The 24,373-nt window shown below is 41.7% G+C and overlaps 1 protein-coding gene across 2 annotated transcripts in view; it reads right to left on the minus strand.

The window, feature by feature from the left end:
• Positions 1–24,373, minus strand: part of NALCN (sodium leak channel, non-selective) — a 307,320-nt gene that overhangs the window by 112,265 nt on the left and 170,682 nt on the right. For both annotated transcript variants that reach the window (XM_086330519.1, XM_086330520.1), the window contains 2 exons: positions 23,683–23,820; positions 4,694–4,768 (listed from right to left, as the gene is read on the minus strand). In XM_086330519.1, coding sequence (XP_086186645.1) covers positions 4,694–4,768; positions 23,683–23,820 — 213 coding nt within the window. The remainder of the gene's footprint in view (positions 1–4,693; positions 4,769–23,682; positions 23,821–24,373) is intronic.

Genomic DNA, 24,373 nt, shown 5'->3' on the forward strand with positions numbered 1-24,373 from the left:
AACTGCTTTTTTATGTTCTTTTTTTTTTTGACCATGAGGCATGTGGGATCTTAGCCCCCTGATCAGGGATCAAACCTGCATTCCCTGCATTGGAAGGTGAGGTCTTAACCCCTGGACTGCCAGGCAAGTCCCACTCATCTTCTTTAACCTAACTTCTGCACCATCAGAATCCCTGAGTGTGCTCTCACCACCTTACCAGTATGGTGACCAAATTTTTATTAAAATTTTTAAAAAACTGTGGTCAGGAACACATAACATACCATTCACCATCTAAGCCATTCTTTAAGGGTACAGCTCAGTAGTGTTAAGTACATTCACACTGTGTACCAAAGGTCTATAGAATTTTTTCATCTTTGAGAACTAAAAACCCTGTAGCCACTGAACCACAACAAGAAGTCCTCTTTGCTCCCTGCAACCGCCACTTTACTTTCTGCTTCTGTGAAGCCAGAAGACAGCAATCAGGGTTTAGCTGAGTGGATCCTCTGGCCACGACTTGTCTCCCTAAATCCTGAAGGACTTCAATACAGGAGGCAAGACAGAGATGCAAACGAAACCCCCCGGATAAGACTGCAGAGAAACATTAACTTGGAGCTCACATTTTAAATAGCATTAAGATTTCTGTTTCTGTTAAAAGGATAATCAATAAGACAGAGAAGCTTCTTTACATGTCTACCCTCAACTATGTTTTGGATGTGAAGCCATCAAAGACAATCGAGCTTGAGCTCACATGGGACTTAATACAGAATTGGGGAAACAGTTTTAATTTCAGAGCTTTGAATTTAATCTAGACAGAGTATCTATACTTACTTTTTCAATGCATCTTTCCCTGAGGCTTCTCTATGGGTTTTTTTTTTTTTTCCTTACAGTTTAATGAATTTTCTACTGCTTAAAAGAGAACCCTTTATATCTGTCTTGCACTGAATTTGCAAAAATCATTAAAGCTGCAAGAACTCTCTTCATTTTCAAAGTTTGTAAAACTCCACCCACGTTCTCCAGCGTTTTTGCTACATCACCGAGCACCAAGGTCACTGTCTCCTACGGCTTGCTCTTTAGAGGACAGCGGTAGGTCAAGGGGATTTTTTAGCCTCCATACAAACTGACTTGGCTTCTCAGCTGCCAAATTATACATTTGCAATCTCATTTCTAGTCAATTTTCTGATCTTATGTAAAAAATATTATATATTTCTCTATTTCTATCTGTCTCCAGGTCCTGTATTGGGTTTTGGGAATGCTAAAAAGAGAATCATGGTCTCTATTTAATTAGAAACAGGGTCACACAAATTATGGCAGCCAGGAAATGATTGCTCCAGTGATACTGCTGCTAGGAAAGCAATAGATAAATCTTATGCAGATGCATAACTGGCGTGAGTTTTCAGAACATTATTTATTTTGAAGAGTGACAAAGGAAGAGCTATATGAGCAGCTATAAAGGCACAACATTGGTAATGTCACAGAGAAGGGTGGCCTGGGGATGAGCATTTATATCAGAACCCATCAAAACTCATCCCCAAGGAGCCTTTTTATTATTGTCCTCGGAATCCCATCTTTAAAATAAATATTCTTCTGTCTCTCAAAATGCCTTTATGAAGCAATAAATAATTCAATGTTGCTTCTTTTTCCTTGAAGAAGAGCATATAGGAAGAGGCTTCCGAGCACTAGGATGCAGTGTTGCTGCCCAGAAAATTTCCAGCTAAAAGTATTTTAAAGTTGGCATTTTGGTAGGGTAAATGCACAATTCCCTTTAGGTTTCCCAAAGTGTCAAGGAAAGCTGTTGGTTCCGTCGTTTGCCCTGAAGAGCCCCACGGCTTAGCATCCCTGGCTGGAAACCACTGACTTAAAGGGCAAGGAGGAGACTTCAGAAAATAAGGAGGAAAGGTAAGAAGTACGTTTCTACGTAAGAAGAATCCGATTCCACCACAATGGATCCTGTGGATTGTTCCTGCTCCTCGGGGAGCTTCTCCCTGCAGGGAGCTCTGGTGTCCTTGGCTAGAGGGCAGCCTGACTTAGGATTCAGCCATGTTTCTCCCTCTTTATCACAGGCTGGGAGTCACAGTCTGCGCTCTTTCCTTCAGTTTCATCTCTTGGATGCTTTCCTCGTTCACGTCATCACTTCTTTCTTCTTCTCTCCCGTCCTAGTTTCTTCACTGCACTGTCCAGCTTTCTACCCTTGTCTCCCAAACCGTCCACCCCTGGGGACATAATCCCTTCCCCAAGCACAAGGACCGACTTTGTCTCCCGTAGCCCTGTTCGATATTTCATATTTACCTTCTCCATTTTAAAGGTGACTCACACTGGCTTCTATGACTCGTGAAAAATGTCCATGAGTCAACATATATTTTAACACAATTGTTTTTACCACGATCATAATAAAATACAGTAACAGTCTCTAGCAGCCTTTCTAAACTCTTAATATGTTGCAAGTACATTATACCTGTGTCTAAGGAGGGTCACTGTTCCAGAAGGTTCCTGAGGCTGGAGGAGCTCTGGACAGTGTCTGCCATCAGTGGAATGAAGGGTAAATGTTGCAGCTCTTACCTTCTGCCAAAGTGCCAACTCCAGTGCCTCTGATTAGATCATCTGCTTTTTGAGGGGAAACAAACAACTACTTTGTATATAGCTTTAATGACTGGGTTGTTTAATTCACCTCCGTTCCTCAGGAAACCATCCATCACATCAACAATTATTTCATGGCTATAATGATGTCTGTGTCATCTGAAACATCACTGTTTATCCACAAGTTATCAACGGTCCTATGAATGAGCCTCCAGCACACCATGACTCATGGTTGGCATTTATAGAGCTTTATTGTGACTCAGTACAGTGTAGAGGTTGAGTCTGGGCTTTTGGTCCAAACTGCCCGGGTTCAAATCCTAACTCTGCTACTTATTAGCTGTGTGACCTTAGGCAACTTGTTTAACTTCTCTGTGCCTTAGTTTCCTCACTTATCAGATGAAACTGAGAATAGTACCTGCATCACATGGTTGCTGTGAAATTTAAAAAGGTGAAAACGCAAAGTACATGCACTGAGCCGGTGCTAACAACTGTGATGGTGGCTGTTATGGTCGCTGTTCAGGCGCTAAGTCATGTATGACTCTGCAGCACCACAGATGCAGCACAGCAGGCTTCCTCATCCCTCACTGCCTCCTGGAGTTTGCATCTCGACACTATACGGAGCTCGTGTTCATGTCCATGTAGCTGTAAGTAGCTGTATATAGACTAACTGGTGGAAAGGGTCAAAGATTGAAAAAAAAAGTTTAAGCTGAATAAAGATAGATTTTGGAATATAGAGTGCTTTCTGGAACTTGAAACATTAAGAAAATCAAATAGTTTTTCACACTTTCCCCATCCTCTCTTTTGGGAATAACAGAGTAAAGTCATTTAAATCCTTAATACCAGATTTGTAAAGCAAGGATGAAAGTGGTTATTCAGCAGTACATCTTTATTGGTGTTTAATTATACTGTTGGTCAATTCTGAACTTGGTACATATTTATTCTACAACTAGAAGCCAGAAGTATTTACATCAATGCCACAAAGAACTTGCCAACTCTCATACGAAAAGCCTATTGCTGTTGAAACAAATTGAAAAGATCTGGAAGAAAGGTCCACCACACTCAGACAAGCATTTGCTTGTATAGCCTCAGAACAGGAAAATTCAAATCCTTCTTTGATAGGCTCACAGCGAGCATCTTTACATCCAAAAAAAAAAAATTTTTTTTTTTTTATATGATTGACTATCCTTAGTTAAAAGCATGGGCTTTGGAGATAAACAAGAGTAAAAAGGTGAAATGCTTAAAGTGATTTTGAGATTATACATAACAACAAGACATTTAAATAGGTAATGTCTTTGCTTTGTAAAAAATAGACAACTTGATCCAATTTGAAAATTCTGAATATGTGGGGCCTTTGGAAAGTTCCAGATGGGATATTCTTTATTAACATCCCAACTATTGCAGTGCCGAGGTGGGTGATCCAAGAATATTTATCCACGTGCTCCCTTGCTTCACAAATTCTGCTTCTCAAAGGGTCTCTTCTCTTTGACACAGTCAAATATTCAAGCCAAGTATCCTCCATGGAACAAAAACTATGAGAATACTGATTCACATCTGTAATCTTTCGGCCATCAATAACATAATCTTCACATATTTACATTGAGATTTTTTGGAAATGATTATCAATGCCATAACACCCAGTCTGTTTTCATATACAGCTGGGCACACAGTTGATCAGTTATTCTGTCCCATTTCTTATACCTACTTTGAGCACCAGGACTAAATTCTCTTTTAGTGCCTAGTGGTCAGGCAAATTTATGCTTAATAGTTTTATGATGATGATCGAAAGTATTACACATAACAATGCCAAATGGCAAGCTGGCCCTGAGGCATTTCATTTCCAAACAACCTTCATTTAATGGCTGAAGGAGAATCTAAATTCAATTTACTATACCATGCCCATCTTAATTTTACTCAAAATAATGATATAAAAATATCCCTAGGATAATTACAGAGCAATAAAAATTTCCTTTGTTGATATTAGAGAAGGTTAAACTTAAAAGAAAAATATTTGCCAACTCAGTGTGTTAATTTATTAAAATATTTGCTTTGAAGCTTGAACAGATTTAACATTACCTGTAAGCACATGCTTTGCCCTTATTTTTTTAATGCTGATTTAAAGAATCCCCCATACATTACTTACTTGTTTAAGCTTCTTTAGATCTTCATCAAGCTCTAAGTTGTCCAAAATAACAGCAACAAACAAACTCAGGAGGATCTACAAAATGGTTAAATAATAATGAAAAAACTCACACACCACAAGTATCAAAATATTACCTATATGATCTAGAATATCTACCTAAAGTATATGCTATATAGAATGCATTAAAAACACACAGTTGTGAGTACTGCATAGGTATTTAAAAATATTCATAACAAATACATTCAAGGAAATGCATCTGTTAACTGAAATAGACAATATAAAATATTAATTTGCTTTATAAAGCTGATTTTAAATGAAATTTAGGAAAATTTTAAGGTAATTCAACAATCTTACTTCTAAAACTATATCCAAAGAAAATGATCTGAAGTACTGATGAAAATCTTTATACCCGAAAGTACCTGAAAGAGTTATTTATAATGATGGAATACTAGAAATAAAACCTAACTGTAGGTAAATAGCTAATACAGCTATAGAGATTTCTACTGCAACATTCTTGCAGCTACTACAAATGTCTATTGCACTAGCTAGTCCCAAGATGGTGAGTTCGCGGTTCACAGTCTTGAGAGTCCCCTTCCACACTGAATATGGTTGGTCTATGTAGTCAATGGATTACAGAAATGACTGTCTGTGACTTACAAGGCTAGGTGGTAAGGGGCACTGTGGCCTTCGCCTTTCTCTCTCTTGGCTCACCCACTCTGCTGGAAGCCAGGTGCCAGCTCCCGAGGACACTCAAGTGGCCCTATGGAGAGGCCCTTGTGGCAACCAGCAGAGACCTCCGGCCAACAGGCATGTGACTGACCCATCTCAGAAGCAGATCCCCCAGCCTGAGTAAAGCCTTCCGATGACTGTAGCCACAGCCAGAATCTTGACTGCAAACTCATGGACCGCTCTGAGCTAGAAACACCCAGCTTAGCATGTCCTAGATTCCCGACCTGTAGAAACCACACAAGATAACAAATGTTTATGGTTGAAATCCCCTAAATTGTTCATAATTTGTCATATAGAAATAGATAACTAATACACTCATGAATTCTATCAGTATTGAAAACTGCTTACAATATTAAGTTAGTATATATATGTTAGAAGTATGGGCTTCTCTTGTAGCTCAGGTGGTAAAGAATCTGCCTGCAAAGCAGGAGACCCCAGTTCAATTCCTGGGTCGGGAAGATCTCCTGGAGGAGGGATAGACTACCCACTCCAGTATTTTTGGCCCCCGCCGGGGGCTCAGATGGTAAAGAATCTGCAAGTAATGCAGGAGACCTGGGTTCGATCCTTGAGTTGGGAAGATCCCTTGGAGGAGAGCATGGCAACCCACTCCAGTATTCTTGCCTGGAGAATCCCCATGGACAGAGAAGCCTGGTGGGCTACAGTCCATGAGGGTGCAAAGAGTCTGACACGACTGAGCAGCTAAGCACAGCATGGCACGTGACAGAAGTACAAGTACATACAAAATGAGACACTAGAGAAAATGTTAAGAGCAGGTACTTTAGAAATGTTAATGGTGCCTGCCTGTGTGAAAAAATAGATTTCTACCCCTTTTGTTGTATTTGCCAAATTAAAAAAAAAAAAAAAAGGCATATGCTCCGTTTGGAATGGGTAAATAAGGTAAAAGAGAGAAAACAACAAAAAAAGTAGAATTTTAAAAATATTTTAATTTCAATTCCCTTTTCAACTTTGAATTCTCTAAAGTCTCACATTCATTTGCTAATCTTTACATTTCTTATTTATACTCTTCCTTTTAATTTCCCTCTTAGCAAATTATTCCCATTTGTTAATATTAGACTGTTAAGCACAAAGGTAAGAAAATCGAGGCAATTTAGTCATGATTTTCAAGCACCAGAGAGATTGTTATGCAGAAGTTAATGCCTTTTCCAAGTTTACCGAGCACAGAACAAGGGGGAAAAAGCTTCAACTACTATAAAATTCTGACAGAATGCTTGGCTGAGGACAAGTGCCAGCACCCTTCATTTTAACAGTCATATCATTTGGGATCCGACCAGAACTTAAAGAGGACACAGAATGGTCTAGACCACGGATTTAATTTAGTTTTTAAAAAATTGAAGTATAGCTGACTGATAACGATGTGTTAATTTCTGCTGTATAGCCAAGTGATTCAGTTATACATTTATATTAATATATATGGGTGCTGTGCTTGATCACACAGTCACATTCAACTCTTTGAGACCCATGGACTGTAGACCGCCAGGCTCCTCTGTCCATGGGATTACCCAGGCAAGAATACCGGGCTGGGTTGTCATTTCCTCCTCCAGAGGATCTTCCCAATCCAGGGATCGAATCCGTGTTTCCTGTGTTTCCTAGACTGTAGGCAGATTCTTTACCCACTGAACCATATATATCATTCTGCTTTATATTCTTTTCCATTGTGGTTTATTACAGGATATTGAATATAGGTCCCTGTGATACAGTAACAACACTAGGACCCTGGTTTTTTTTTTTTTTTAAATCCATTCTATATTTAACAGTTTGTATCTACTAACCTAAAACTCCTACTCCAGCCCCACTCCCCATCTCCCTCTTCCTTGAAAACCACATCTGTTCTCTATTAGACCACAGATTAAAAAAAAATTTTTATTGATGTCACCACATCCACCACATCATGAATATCTGGGCCCGGATGTATTTAGGCTTATTCTAAACCACTTTGTGCTATAGAGGACATTTCACAGTTCACACCAAGTCTAGCCCTCTTCCTGTGACCTTGAGGCTGACCTTGACGTTATCACCAAAGCGCTCTCAGAGGAGAATTCTCCTTTCTCCTCTTCCTTGCCCAGATACAGAAAGGCCACCTGGAGGGCTTGGCTGTGAGTCTGAGCTGTCTCCCACCACTTCTGTCCCCGCTGGGCACTCAAGCAGGCCCTGCTCTGTGTCCTAACCTAATAAATTTTCTCCCCAGTGAAAGGGCAAACACAAATCTAAAAAGAAAAAAACAAATTTCTTGATTGAAAAAGGGAAAGCCACAGTTCCCCCTCCCTTTTCTCAGAGCATTTCCTCCGGAAAACTTGTGCTTATAAATTCTTCCTCTGCCCCTTTGAGATGTATATAAATCTTTTTTTAAAAGTCAAATAAGTCACATCGTTGTACAGTGCAGGAATAGGGCCATCTCTCCTTCTTCGTGGGAAGGTGGGAATATAACTTCGCCACCTGGATCCACGTTGCAAAACTTCCTATGTATCATGGAGAGATGAAGAGTTTGATCTTCCTTTGGATAAAGGCAATTCGCTATCACAGAGGGCCACCCCCAGTTGCCAGGTGAATTTAGGGGGAGCTGCATTTAACAGATGGCGCCGTCAGGTCTTCGTGCTTGCGGACTGGTTGCTTTCGTCCTGAGAGCACGGCTGTCTTTGTCCTTGCCATTGTTTTGGCAGACTGTGTGTGATGCCCGTCGCAGTCTGGTTTACGGCTTATCCAACAATAAAACTGTTGTTTTCCTGTCTACCTTGGCAGAGGTTTTCTGGGTTGTCAGAAGATTTTATTTTAATTATTTCCCCAACACCAGACAGATGGCAGGCTACTTCACCACAGTGAGGTTATGCTATTCGATTAAATTGGACTCTGTGTCAGACAGTGCCTTCAGTTCAGTTGCCCAGTCGTGTCCGACTCTTTGCAACCCCAGACAGTGCCCGGTCAGGAACACAAATGCAATAGTGTGCTCACTGCTATGAAGTTCACAATTGCATTAAGCAGATGTGGGCTGGCAGCCTGGTGGAAAAGAGAACTGTGGTTGGAGACCTTGACTGGCAAATAGGCTCTGCCAGCCACGAGCTATGCAGCCTTCTGTGAGTTTCATCGCTCTCATTTGCATGATATAATGGCTATGATAATAGCTCAACAAATTGCAGCTATATGGTTGTTTCATTTAAGCCTCCCCCAAGAACCCTGGTGTACGGTATGTTGCTGTTGTTTAGCTGAGACCCCATGGACTGTAGCCCACAGGCTCCTCTATCCACGGGATTCTCCAGGCAAGAAGACTGGAGTGGGTAGCCATGCCCTTCTCCAGGGGATCTTCCTGACCCAGGATTCCCTGTTGGCTCAGACAGTCAAGAATCTGCCTCCAATGCAGGAGACCTGGGTTCAATCTCTTATAGTCATCTGAATTTAGGGATTATCCAGATAATCCAGGATAATCACATCTCAAAATCCTTAATTTAATTGCATCTGAAAGGGCCTCCAAATAAGGTCACATTCAGAGGCTTGGGAGTTAGAACATGGATATATCTTTTGGGGGTCCCCATACAACCCCCAGGTGGCTCAGATGGTAAGGAATCTGCCCGCAATGTGGGAGATGCAGGTTCAATCCCTGTGTTGGGAAAATCCCCTGGAAAAGAGAATGGCTATCCACTCCAGTATTCTTAGGGCTTCCCTGGTGGCTCAGACAAGTAAAGAATCTGCTGCAGTGTGAGAGACCAGGTTCAATCCTTGGGTTGAGAACATCCCCTGGAAAAGGGAATGGCTTACTCACTCCAGTACTCTTGCCTGGAGAATTCCATGGACAGAGAAGCCTGGTGGGCTAAGTGTGTGGGGTTGCCAAGAGTCGGACAGACTGAGTGACTAACACTTTCACTTTCATATAACCCCTGCTACTGTCAACTTCATTTCTGGCTCGGGCCGTTGTTTCCACACACAGGCTGTCAAGTCTCAGGGAAGGTTGAAGTTCTGCCATTCCAACTGGGGGTTCAGGAAGACTGGGTTTGTTTTTTTTTTTTTGGGTAGCGGGGAGCCTTTCAGACTCTCTATCTAGACCTCTCACACAGCTCCCCAGCTCTGTGCAGGTGGCCCCGTGTCCACGTGGGGCCCCTAGCAAGGCCATCTCCCCGTCAAGTTCAGACAAGAAGTGGTTACAAGACAAGCCTTGGGTGTCAACACCCCCAGGTTGGAAGCAATACTGCTGCTGCCCTGGGTGTGGCATGCCGCCTTATCATCAAAGCACTTCACTCCCGGTCTCTCTCTAGACCCTTCTGCCTCCTTCATGTTTCATCCCAGAGAACATTACTATTTCTTCTCAGAAAGCAGGGATGTGAAGGGAAATGGGGACTTAGGGGGACACACGAGTGTGAAGACTGACAACCAACCGGAACTAAACCCCATCGGAATCTCCCAGCTTCAGTTCTGTGCCAGCCAAGCCATTTTGCTTTCTGAGAGCTGATCTAGGCAGATGAGTCTGGGGGTGGGGGGCTCTTCTGAAGGCTGCCGATGTAAGATTGTGAGGGGCTGGTAGAGAGTCTGGCACGGTGCTACCAAGATGCCAAGGAGAAGGGAGATGCTGTCAGGAAGAGAGCTGTGAGAAAGGCTTTCCAGGTGGCATGGGCAAAGACGGGGCCTTGGGGGTGTGGGGCTAGGTGGGGGCCTGGTGGGCAGGTGAGCCCGGCCCAGGCATCGCTGCCTGGAGGAGGCTGGGCGAGACCGAGAGGTGGGCCGAGGGGCTGGGCAGTGTGCCCGAATGCCACCAAGGGAGGCTGGGAGGAGTGACAGCAAGGCTGTAATAATCAGGAGGGGATGACATTTTTTTCTTCTCTGTTTAAATTTCCCTTTCAGAAGTTCTCTCTCTCTTCCTTTTTTAAAATGCATGCAATGCAGTTATTTTAAACTGGATCACTGAATAGTAACTAGACAGTGTTAAGCGCAATTTGACAAAAGTTATTAAATATGTAACGTTTTGTTACTTTATTTAAAAAATGGTAGATATGATACCTCTTTTTTGGAGGAAAGAGAAAATAAAGCTACCCCGAGGGCAGGGGCACAGAGAGAAAGCTGAGGGATTCTAGCCATACTTGATCATCTTCGTGGAGGTAAGAGTTTGGTTTTCACAGAAGAGAGAATGCAAGACTCAAAAAGGAGACGCTTTGGCTTTGCTAGAAAACATGCTGAAGGGGCTTTGCAGGCAGAAACCTCTTGGCAGGTTCTGGTCTCGAATTTAAGAACAGTATATGAGAGTGTGTCAAGTGTGCTTTAAACTGTCATGAGCTAAACCTTTAAATTCTCATTAAACTGATTCAATGGACATGAATTTGAGTGAACTCTGGGAGATAGTAGAGGACAGAGGAGCATGGCAGGCTACAGTCCACAGGGTCGCAAAGAGTTGGCCACAACTGAGTGACTGAACAACATCGTTAAACCTAAGTTCGTTTAATGTCTTTGAATGTTCAGGCTTTCCTGCTTAGTTAACATGACGTGATGTCACAATGCTTAGTTAACATGAAGATGCAAAAACAGAAACCGTATTTAAAAATGTGTGTGGAGCTCAAGTTTTCTCCTGAAGCTCTGTTTGGATGCAGACATTTATAGATGCTTGTCGCGTGTTCCTGACGGGGAGGGTGTGGTGCTAACATGACAACTGGACACTCGGGGTCTGGCTTGGACTGTCTCTCTGGAGTGGGAATAGTACACACAAGGGAGGCTGAGTCTGGAGCTGAGCTCGAGGAGGTGAGAATTACTTTGTAGTTATTTTCTCAGACTCTAAAAAGGTGGCAATAACCACTGCAGTAAAGAAACAGACGTGAAGGGAGGTGGCAGCTTGGTTCTCATCGTATTTAATTTACATTGTCAGGGAGACATCTTTTTCCTGCAAACCCAGGGCTGTGCAGGGTGCAGTCTGACTTGGGCCTGACTCGGCCATTTCTCTTTCCCCCAGGGTTAATCGGAGTGGGGGACAGAGCTTCATTCTGAAAGCAAGAACCTTTCCTCAATCCTCTCAGCCTACTTTTTGTTGTTGTCTGTTCTGTTTTCATAGAAAGCTGAAGTAAGGCTTGTTAATAATCTGAGGCCACTACACTGACATCTGAATCTTATTTTCAGCCAGTGTCTATCTACTACCAGTGCCACCTGCGTGGTGACGAAAGGCTTTCCATAACCATTAAATGGGATGTCCCGGGTGGCTCAGTGGTAAAGAGCCCCCTCCCATTGCAGGAGACAGAAGAGACGCAGGTTAGAGGCTGGGGCAGGCAGATCCCCTGGAGGAGGGCATGGCAACCCACTCCAGTCATCCTGGCTGGAGAATTCCATGGACAGAGGAGCCCGGTGGGCTACAGTCCATGGGGTCACAAAGAGTCAGACACGACTAAAGTGCCTTAGCACACAACCATTAAATGAGATTCACAGGCTTATAGTCAATGCTACTGATATAATAAAGAACTTTTAGAGGGATCTGTCACACTTAATTACAAGAGCATCATCATTTGCAGTGAAACCCTTTTCCCTTTTTGCTTTGCCAGTTCTAAACTACACAACCTGTTGTGTGTGTTATGTATTTTTTGTAACTTTTATAATATTTAAATTTATAATTTCTTCAAGATGCAATTTCGGGGGGGGGGAAGGGTCATGATATATCCCTTCATTTCCTCTTGTGCTTTGTTAAATAAAGCACATATATACTCTCAACACAATGGTATTCAGTATGTGCAGTGCTTTAAAACAAGAAATTCAAATTCACATCTATATTTTCATGCACTGGCTACTCACTACTTGCAACAGATCTGTAATATCACATTATATTAACACGCAACATGTGTATTTGTCCTGCCGTGTAATATACAATGACTGTATTAATAATATACCCATTTTCTTATTTTATGATCAATACATTATGAATCACTGATCTTAATGAAAAAGTAGAGAATAACTATTTGTCCAGGTATCTAATTCTTTACTTTTTCTCAGATTTTCTCAGATTATAACACCTATGCTTAAGGTATTTTTAGCATTGACCATGCATTTAGTGTGGGAAATGACACAGATCTCTGCAACCCTGGCAAGTCTCCTTCCTAGAATTTTTATGAATGACGTAGCCACCTCTTGGTGGGGCACTGACCCTCCAGCTCAGCGGGCTTCCAAAGCAATGGCTCCGGTCCTCACGTGTTCAGTTACTGTGATTCCTTGAAAGTGAAGTGAAAGTCTCTCAGTCGTGTCCGACTCTCTGCAATCCCATGGACTATACTGGCCATGGAATTCTCCAGGCCAGAATACTGGAGTGGGTAGCCATTCCCTTCTCCCGGGGATCTTCCCAACCCAGGGATTGAACCCAGGTCTCCTGCATTTTGGGTGGATTCTTCACAGCTGAGCCACAAGGGGAGCCAAGAATACTGGAGTGGGTAGCCTATCCCTTCTCCAGGGACTCTTCCAGATCCAGGAATTGAACCGGGGTCTCCTGCATTGCAGGCGGATTCTTTACCGACTGAGCTATCAGGGAAGCCCATGATTTCTTAGGACCTCTCTTCTATAACTCCTCTCACTACTAAAAACGCCAGGTGCACCTGAGCTGAGGCATTTGCTAGGTTTAGGTGTGAAACTCTGAACCACAGAGTATTAGCTTGGTTTTCTTCCATTTACCCACAATGCATTTAGTGAAATTCAACCAGGGAAGCAGTGTGCTCTTTAGTGTCCTATGTCCCCCAGTTTTGCTGTGACATGACCACCCTGCACAGCACTCGAGGGTTCTTGTTCTCTCCACCGCAGGGAGAGGCTAGGTTAGCCTGACTCAGGCTGCTCCAGGTTACACTGTATTTCCTCAAAAGAGTGGCCTCACCATCTTAGAATGGCTTTTCATGACGGAGAATTTCCATCTCTGTCGCTTCGTATCCTATTTTGAATTCTCTCCACCTACGTATAGTTCCACACCTACCCTATCTTTCTTTCTCATTTCCAGCTCTTTTCTAAAGTTTCCTCTTATGATTTTCTTTTTCTGTTTATATAGCTTAAAGACAACCCTTTAGCTGAAATGTCACCTGTAATCTTATTTCCTTTTCTATGGTGAACTTCATTAGTAATTTTTTTAAAAATTATTTTCAAGGATACAGTAGAACCACAGCAGGAATCTGGGCAGTACCCCATCATCTTGCAGTTTTCTTTTCCCTTTTATTATTTTTTTTTTTTACCATTTCTTTTCCTCATTACCTTTTTACCATAATCACACTATCCTAAGCTGCCTTGCAGGCTGTAGTTGGAAACTATTTCATTTTTCATATAGGTCAATGAAAAGTCAAATGTAATCAGAGCAATGCAAAATGAGAAATGTTCAACACAGATGCACTTTTAAATGAATTCTATAAAATCAAGTTATTTAATTTACACTTTGGAAGGCCCATTTTTGTCAGCAAAACATGACTATTCTCTGAAAGCTGCCGCTACAGAAGCAAAATCAAGAGATTGCTGTGTTAATGTAAGCACTTCAAAGGTAACAAAAAGACTATCCACAATGAGCGCTTAATTACATTTTCTCTCTTTCAGTATTCACATCACAGGGCTTTCCTTTGAAACAATAATAAAGTGAAAAACACTGAAAAATAAGGAGTCTTTCAACTGCTTAAGTCTTTCATCATTCTTATCCCCAAATCATTGACAAAAGTGGGGGGGAAAAGATGGATTTCATAAGCATTGGGCAAATTGCAATCAGTCACGGACAGAATTTCAGAATACATACCTGGTGGATGAGAGAGACATTTTATGGAACAGTAGATAATGGTTATAAATATGCGTCTGCTGTATACTTAAGCCTGATTTTCACTGTGGGCTACAAATTGGTACCCCCAGGGGGCGATGGGAGAGCCTGCTGTTTCCTGTTCCAGAAACTGCAGCCAAACCTTTTTTCTTTGTCTGCTTGGCACATGCTTGTTTGTCCCTGAGAAGACTAAATCAGGCTGTGTGGCTCCATGGGCCAGTGTGGATAAAAATTAAGTCAGAGGATGTATATGTATGTAGGCTTTTTTTTTTTCTTTTTTGCAATTTGGGTTAAAATGCTTTGTAGTATTTTACAAAAACAAAAAACTCATACAACTTAGCAAAAATGTTCTTTTTCAGCTAAATTCAAGCCTAGAGGCTTATGAAATTGAGATTTTAACTTACAAATGTTGTTTGGAAGGGTAGCGATGCACATATAACACACGCTATCATCTCCATGCACATATTTGTGTGTTTGTCCAAAAACAATCTCTAGCTGTTTTACTGCCAATATTTTAAAAATTTCAGACCAGGTTGATATGGAATGATCAGGAAGCAAATGTTTATCATGTGTATCAAAAACACAGCATGCCTGAGTGTCTCTATGATAATAGCTTTTATCTGTGTTTGGTTTGTATTTACTAGTACAACTTCTCTACCAGTTGTAGGCTCAGAGAGCACAGATTAAGCCTTCCCAACGAAGGCCAGGATGTAGGTTAGTACTTATAGAGAGTGGCTGAGATTCAGGAAAACTGTGCTGAATCAAACTGGGCTGGCTTGATAGACCTCATGAAAATAACTGTCAGTTTGAGGACATACAGGAGAATAAAGCAATTGTTGATAATGCTTAAGGGAATCTCCAGTGACCTGGGGAAGTGACTTCAGTCTCTAAACTTTTTGGGTAGTATAAGATTAACACATGCAATTTTGAAAATTTAGTTTTAGAGTGTGCTTGAGTCGGACACGACTGAGCGACTTCACTTTCACTTTTCACTTTCATGCATTGGAGAAGGAAATGGCAACCCACTCCAGTGTTCTTGCCTGGAGAATCCAAGGGACGGGAGAGCCTGATGGGCTGCCGTCTATGGGGTCGCACAGAGTCGGACACGACTGATGCGACACAGCAGCAGCAGCAGCATGGTGTCATTTAGAGCTTCCTTGATAGCTCAGTTGGTAAAGAATGCGCCTGCAATGCAGGAGACCCCAGTTCAATTCCTGGATCAGGAAGATCCGCTGGAGAAGGGATAGGCTACCCACTCCAGTATTCTTGGGCTTCCTGGGGGATCAGCTGGTAAAGAATCTACCTGCAATGCAGGAGACCTGGGTTCAATCCCTGGGTTGGGAAGATCTCCTGGAAAAGGGAAAGGCTACCTACTCCAGTATTCTGGCCTAGAGACTTCCATGGACTGGATAGGCTGTGGGATCGCAAAGAGTTGAACACAACTGAGTGACTTACTTTCACGCAGCCATCTGGGCAGCAACCAGGATCCCAGATTCTACCTTTTGGTATATACTCTAAAGGGCTTCCTTTGTGGCTCAGCAGTGAAGAATCTTCCTGAAAGGCAGGAGATTCAGGTTCAATCCCCAGGTGGGGGAAGTTCCCCTGGAGAAGGAAATGGCAACCCACTCCAGTATTCTTGCCTGGAACATACCATGGACAGAGGAACCTGGTGAGTCCATGGGATTGCAAGAGTCGAATACAACTTAGCGACTAAACCAAATACCCTAAAGAAACTCTTGCACAACTGTACACAAAGTACAAATGTATTCATTGCAACAGGTAAGAGCAAAATATTGGAAAGCCACCTAAGTTGTGTCTCCAGGAAGGAAACTGAGAAGCAAATAAGGCATGTTCAGCCAATGGACTGCTACTATATGACTATATATATTATATATTAATGTCTGAATTAACTTTATGTGTATTAAAAGATTTCAAAAACAATATTTGGTTAAAAACTAAACTGAGAGTATATATTCTATTAATTTTGAAAATTGCTACTCTTAGTAATTTGTAAGGAGGGAAAAGTGAAAGTGTTAGTCGCTCAGTCATGTCCGATTCTTTGGGACCCCATGGACTGTAGCCCGCCAGGCTCCTCTGTCCACAGAATTCTCCAGGCAAGAGGCCTGGAGTGGGTTGCCATTCCCTTCTCCTGGGGATCTTCCTGACCCAGGGATCAAAGCCAGGTTTTCTGCATGGTAGGTGGATTCTTTACTATCTGAGCCACCAGGAAAGCCCTTGTAAGGAGGGAAACCCATGATCAAACATAACTTGGCCTCAGCATGGGGTGGAATTATAGCAGTGAGAGGAGTGTGCGGGCATTCCTTCCAGACAGGGCCAGCCATGCGCTGGAGCAGTGCTCCTCAAACTGAAAATATCATACTGATCTTAAAAACCAAGGGTATAAAAATGTCTGTAGATGGTTTACAACACTATATATTCTAATGGGTATGTATAAACGTGGAAAACTACCGCAGTCCATTGATTTTAAGATGCACATTGGTTTTCACATTTTAGCAATCTGAAATTGGGATGTATCTTGCAATCTATGTGTGTACTTTAACTGTACTTTGTTAATATTACACCAAATATGAGTCTTTTTAAAGTTGATAGATTGAAGATAAAAGGGGAATGGAGTGGCAGAGGATGAGATGGTTAGATAGCATCACCGACTCAAGGGACATGAATTTGAGCAAACTCCGGGAGATAGTGGAGGACAGAGGAGTCTGGCGTGCTGCAGTCCATGGGTTCAAAAAGAACTGGACATGGATTAGTGACTGAACAATAACAACAACAAAGTTGATAGTATGCTAAATTTAGTAAACTATGATTTAAAAACTGGAAGATGGGTTCATACAAATTCATCAAAGTCATTGTCTGGGAGAATGGGTGTGGAGAAGACCAAAAGAGAGACAAACTTGGGCATAAATGATGCTTTAGTGAAAGTGAAGTCGCTCAGTTGTGTCCGACTCTTCACGACCCCATGGACTGCAGCCCACCAGGCTCTTCTGTTCATGGGATTTTCCAGGCTAGAGTACTGGAGTGGGGTGCCATTGCCTGATGCTTTAAACTGATCAATAATACTTTACTTTTACAAATTAAAAACATCTGAAATGACATTTTAGCATTTATTAAGATATAGCTTGAAATGTACATACCATCTTACTTAAACTTGAAGAAACTCAGGGTTGGTGATCGTTACGATCGTCCTCTTAGACCATGGCTAAAGCACCCTCAAAAATACAAGCTCACCTCACATGTACTTGGCAGCCTTGGAAGCTAGATGTGCCAGGGTCTTATTACTCTCACTTTCAGATATAACACAACAAACAAATCAGGGAAGTTGTCTGATTCTTCTACAGTCATACATCTAGAGACTGGCAGAGACAGATACTGAATCTAGATTTTTGGACCTCAAGTCTGCAGTCTTGAACTCCACCATATTTAACAGATTGCCCTCACCGACCTGTGTGTATATATGTGTGTGTGTGTGTGTGTTCGCGCTCAGTCATGTCCGGCTCTTTGTGACCCTATGGACTGCAGTCCACCAGGCTCCTCTGTCCATGGGATTCTCCAGGCAACAGCATTGGAGCCAGTTGCCATGCCCTCCTCCAGGGCATCTTCCCAATTCAGGGATGGAATCTGTGTCTCCTGCACTGGCTGGCAGATTCTTTACCACTGTGCTACCTGCTAGACTTTTAAATTCTCAACTTTTTAGAGATTCAAAAAAATTATGAACAAAAGAACAAACACTTTCAATTTTCAGTTTTAAAATTTTTGAAAAATTACAATGAGTGTTTTGGGCAGACACTTAAATCCGTAGAATGAAGGTGTAGAATTAGATACAGGTTTTCAAGCTACGTTCTGTGGATTCCTAAAGGCTTCAGTGAATCTCAGGAGTCCCTGGAAGTCCTTCAGGGTTCCACAATCAAAGTCACGTTTTTGGCACAATAAGGAAAATTCAGACTGTCCAAGAAATCTGTTACCAGATTTAATATTTTATTTCACTATATTAGTGATTCCTGTAGAAATCCACTTGAAAAAATTTACTTTGCTAACTAATTTACTAGGCTAGATTATTTTTATTCCTGCTTACATATTACTGTGTTAGACTCTGACTTAAGAATCAAATCGAGGGAAGGCGCCAAGATGGCGGAGGAGTAGGATGGGGAAAACACTTTCTCCCCCACAAATTCATCAAAAGAGCATTTAAACGTCGAGTAAATTCCACAAAACAACTTCTGAATGCCGGCAGAGGACATCAGGCACCCAGAAAAGCAACCCAACTCCTCGAAAGGAGGTAGGAAAAAATATTAAAGACAATAAAAGAGACAAAAGAGGGAGGGACGGAGTTCCGTCCCGGGAAGGGAGTCTTAAAAAGAGAGAAGTTTCCAAACACCAGGAAACTTTCTCACTGCCGAATCCGTGCCGAGCTTTGGAAGCACAGAGGACAACATAACAGGGAGAAAAAATAAATAAACAATTAAAACTCACAGATTGCGAGCCCTACGGTAACTCCTCCAGCGGAGAAGCAGCGCAGACGCCTGCATCCGCCATTAGCAAGCGGGGGTTGGGCAGGGAGGCGCGGCGCGGGCTGCATCGCTGAGAGTAAGAATCTGGCCTGAATACCTTGAGCACTATCTGAGCGAAATAATTTGGGCTAGCAAACCAGACTGTGGGATATCTACCATGCGAAAAGCCAGCCCTAACCTAAGACACCGCCAGCCCACGCACGGAACAAAGGACTAAACAGAGGTAGCCGGCTGCAAACCTTCCCCCTCCGGTGACAGGCAGCCAGAGCCGGAAGGGGGCAATCGCAGCCCCAGAGAGACATTATCTATAAAACTGGCTTCTTTGCTAACTAAAACTTATTGGGGGTCTGGACGGTTAACATCTGCCTGAGAAGGTGCGCCGGTTTTACACCCAGATAACCAAGTGGCGGGGAGGCGATAAGTCGCAGCATTGGCGCTCGCCAAACACCTCATCACCTGAGCTGCTCGGACCTGGGAAGAGCACAAAACGCAGCCCCAACTGAGTCTGCGCCTCTGAGGACTACCTGAGTGCCTGAACCTGAGCGGCTTGGACCTGGGAGGTGCATGCAACCCAGGGCCAGCCTCGGATTGTTCCCGGCGGAACAACCTAGAGCCTGAGCAGTGTGGGCAGGGAGGCTACACGCGCCGTGAGCGGGGGCAGACCCAGTGTGGCTGAGGCACTGCGAGCGCACGCCAGTGTCATTTGTTTGCAGCATCCCTCCCTCCCTCCCCATAGCGCGACTGAACAAAGAGAAGAAATACAGCTCCACCCACCAGAACACCGACACAAGCTTCCCTAACCAGGAAACCTTGACAAGCCACCTCTACATACCCACACACAGCGAGGAAACGCCACAATAAAGAGAACTCCACAAACTGCCAGAATACAGAAAGGACTCCCAAACTCAGCAATTTAAACAAGATGAAGAGACAGAGGAATACCCAGCAGATAAAGGAACAGGATAAATGCCCACCAAACCAAACAAAAGAGGAAGAGATAGGGAATCTACCTGATAAAGAATTCCAAATAATGATAGTGAAATTGATCCAAAATCTTGAAATTAAAATGGAATCACAGATAAATAGCCTGGAGACAAGGATTGAGAAGATGCAAGAAAAGTTTAACAAGGACCTAGAAGAAATAAAAAAGAGTCAATATATAATGAATAATGCAATAAATGAAATTAAAAACACTCTGGAGCCAACAAATAGTAGAATAACAGAGGCAGAAGATAGGATTAGTGAATTAGAAGATAGAATGGTAGAAATAAATGAATCAGAGAGGATAAAAGAAAAACGAATTAAAAGAAATGAGGACAATCTCAGAGACCTCCAGGACAATATTAAACGCTACAACATTCGAATCATAGGGGTTCCAGAAGAAGAAGACAAAAAGAAAGACCATGAGAAAATACTTGAGGAGATAATAGTTGAAAACTTCCCTAAAATGGGGAAGGAAATAATCACCCAAGTCCAAGAAACCCAGAGAGTCCCAAACAGGATAAACCCAAGGAGAAACACCCCAAGACACATATTAATCAAATTAACAAAGATCAAACACAAAGAACAAATATTAAAAGCAGCAAGGGAAAAACAACAAATAACACACAAGGGAATTCCCATAAGGATAACAGCTGATCTTTCAATAGAAACTCTTCAAGCCAGGAGGGAATGGCAAGACATACTTAAAATGATGAAAGAAAATAACCTACAGCCCAGATTATTGTACCCAGCAAGGATCTCATTCAAGTATGAAGGAGAAATCAAAAGCTTTTCAGACAAGCAAAAGCTGAGAGAATTTTGAACCACCAAACCAGCTCTCCAACAAATACTAAAGGATATTCTCTAGACAGGAAACACAAAAATGGTGTATAAACTCGAATCCAAAACAATAAAGTAAATGGCAACGGGATCATACTTATTAGTAATTACCTTAAACGTAAATGGGTTGAATGCCCCAACCAAAAGACAAAGACTGGCTGAATGGATACAAAAACAAGACCCCTACATATGTTGTCTACAAGAGACCCACCTCAAAACAGGGGACACATACAGACTGAAAGTGAAGGGCTGGAAAAAGATTTTCCATGCAAATTGGGACCAAAAGAAAGCAGGAGTCACAATACTCGTATCAGATAAATTAGACTTTAAAACAAAGGCTGTGAAAAGAGACAAAGAAGGTCACTACATAATGATCAAAGGATCAATCCAAGTAGAAGATATAACAATTATAAATATATATCCACCCAACATGGGAGCACCGCAGTATGTAAGACAAATCCTGACAAGTATGAAAGGAGAAATTAACAATAACACAATAATAGTGGGAGACTTTAATACCCCACTCACACTTATGGATAGATCAACTAAACAGAAAATTAACAAGGAAAAAAAAAAAACCAACATGTATCTATAAAGCTCACAAAGCAAAGCACAGTAAAATGAGGTATGGCAATAAAAAAAAAAAAAAAAAATCACCACTGAAATCCCATATTGAGCAGGTGATATGCAGGGCAATTTCACATACTTTGTCTTATTTAATCCTAATGGTAGCCCTGTGATAGACATAAAAAAAAAAAAAAAAAAAAATGAAAATAAGAGAGGAGAAACTCTATGGGTACCATTTCCCGAACTTGTACTTTCAGCTTGAGGACCCAGTGTGGGAGGAATAGGGCATGGAATTGTTGCAAAGAACCCTTAAATCCTTAGACATGTTGTGCATTTTCTGAGAATGGAAATAAGCATGGTTTCCCACTTCTAGACATACTATTGGATTTATTGTTGATGCAACCAATAAAGTGTGAGCTCATCTAAAAAAAAAAAAAAAAAAAAGAATCAAATCTCTGCATGGCTGACAGCATGAGATTATATTGTTTTAACAGAATAACAATTAGATTATTCCCTTACATAGATGATTTCAACCATCTATCCTGAATTTAACCAATGATCAATAGTCTCGAAGGTATTCCATAGTTTTAAAGGAACTTAAACACATTTGTGCATGCTAAGTTGCTTCAATCATGTCCGATTCTTTGCGACCCCATGGACAGGTAGTCCACCAGGCTCCTCTGTCCATGGGATTCTCCAGGTAAGAATACCAGAGTGGGTTGCCATTTCGTCCTCCGGGGGATCTTCCCAGGGATCCAAACTGTCTTACGTCTCCTGCATTGGCAGGGGGGTTCTTTACCACTAGCGCCACCTGGGAAACCCATTGAAACACACAGTAACTGCTTAACAGAAACTAGCTGAGTTTGTAAGTGAATGAATGAATAAATGAATGACACGGGTCCCGAGAAGGAGGATGCAAAGGCCTCAGGGCCAAGGGTCTGGCAACACAGGCGCAGCCAGATTTGTCTCTAGAAGCCTGACATCCACTCCTACCACTCAGTGTTCTTTGTGCGTATGTGTGAGAGTATTTTTAAAGTCACCCCAAGTCAAAAAATGCCAGTATTATTTCTACGTGATTCCACTCTTTGAGCCCAGGACCTTTCTCCACATCACAATGAATCCTCATACACCTGTGGACGGACATGTCCGTGTTTTTGTTTGTTTGTTTTAAAGATTTTTTTTTGATGGGGACCATTTTTAAAGTCTTTATTGAATTTGTTACAATACTGCTTCTGCTTTATGTTTTTGGTATTTTGGCTCTAAGGCATGCAGGATCTTAGCTTTCCGACCAGGGATTGAACCCGAACCCTCTGCATTGGAAGACAAAATCTCTACCACCAGACCACCAGGGAAGTCCCCAGTCTTCGACTGGAAGGCCTTTGCATATAGCAAATGTGGTGTCTAGTTTAATGTATGTAGTTTGTCCAGCACTTACTTGATACATAGATTTTAGAATTGGAAGGGGCCTTAGGGATCGCTTGTATTTTGTTTTAGTGGCTCTTGGGCAGAGGTCTGATTTGCTGCAGACATGTTCAGTGACAATGCCAAGTTTCATAATCTAGGGAAGAAGCAATAAATAGTTGCAAGATCATGGGCTTTGAGACCAGGCTGGCCTGGGAATGTTCTGGCTCCAGTGTTTATACTCTTTGAGACACTGGGCAAATTAACTCCTCAGTTTCATCATCTGTAAAGTGGGACTATTACGTAACCTGACTGTCCCAAATATGAGGAATAAAATTATTATAAAGCTTTTTGCCACTCAATAAAGAGTAGCAGTTGTTTTTATTTCATATGTTCCTAATGAACGGTAACATTCTGTTTCTTTCCCTTGGAACATTTAGCACAATATGAGAGCTTAAATTTGATTCTTAAATATATACAAATGTATTGTGTGGAGATGTATATCTGGCATTAGAAAGACCTAAGGATTATATCCTTTTAGGATGCAGGCCACATTTCATAATTTTTTTTCTTTTCTTTTTAATAGACATACATGGAAGAGAAAAATCTGCTTGTGTGACAGAGGAAAATTTTTCCTGAATTTTGGTATTTAGTTTTTATCATGCCGTTTACAATATTCACAGCCATGTGTTTTATTCTTCCCCATGTGTTTCTTTTAGTCACACAAAGCGCAGTAACACTGAGCTGGTTTCTAATTAACTGACTGCACCCTGAGGTCTCCAGCTTCTGTTTTCAGTTTAATTACAGCTGTGAAGAGGCTGCACCAAAACCAAAGAGAGTGTCTCTACATGATAAAGAAAAAATAATAATTTAGTTCTGGTTTGATTCTTAGATCACGGACGGTGTGGATGTTTAGAAATGGTTAAGTCAGTACACGGACTTGGGACTCCATTTGTTTTGTCTCACTTTCCCTCATGCAAGCCACTTGACTTTGGTGGAGACAGCTTCTGACTTAAATCTGAAATCCAGTTCCTCAAGTAGTTCTTGGATTCATAGACAGTTAGAATGGAAGGGACTCTCCTCCAACGGGACTACTCTACCTCGGTTCTCTGGTTCTGAAACTGACAACAGACCAGGAACCTGTTGGTGCTCACCCCATCATGAATGGTCAGACAACTGAGAAGAAACCTGAAACTCACCAGAGTGGCGAAGAGGTGATACAGGATAAAGTAGATGGCAACCACAGGCGCCCACATGTGTCCCACGGCATTTAGTGTTTGGTCCATGACATCAACCCATCCTTCCTGGGTAAGAATCTGGAACATGGACATGAATGCCTACAGAGGGAAAGAATGGAGGGATTAAACACCAGCTCTGCACTTGCACGCAACTTAAAATTAGGACTTTGACCTCAGTATTATTAATTCAGGAGGGAAAGAAGAGCCTTCATTCAACAGATGAGAAAGAACTAAGAACAACGATCTTAAAAGTCTGATATCTACCTATTCAATGTGGAAAACTAAAATAATTACCTTGAATTAAAATTAGCCTTGTTGGTAGTAAATACTGCTGAGCAAATTAGAAAAAAAATCAGGAAACTTAGCTTGTTGCCTCTATTGCTTTTACCTTTTAGCAAGCTGACTATTTCACGTTTCCAAGGGATTAGTGTAATTTATTTTATTTTTTGCTGTCAAGCACAACTTATTTTTATAGCAAATTACATTCGATTGTCTAAAGGCAAATAATAATCATCTTAATTTTATTTTTATAGAATTCATCTATCAAATCATTTCAGTTATGTTAAAAACACAAGACTCTGAAAAAGAAATATTTCTAAAATGATATGATAATACTAAGCAACTTCATAAAAATGATCACATTTTTTCATAA

Source organism: Bos grunniens, chromosome 12, assembly GCF_055505025.1.
Source record: "Bos grunniens cultivar Pamir isolate PY7600 chromosome 12, Bosgru_T2T1.0, whole genome shotgun sequence".
In the NCBI taxonomy this organism is placed as follows: domain Eukaryota; kingdom Metazoa; phylum Chordata; class Mammalia; order Artiodactyla; family Bovidae; genus Bos; species Bos grunniens.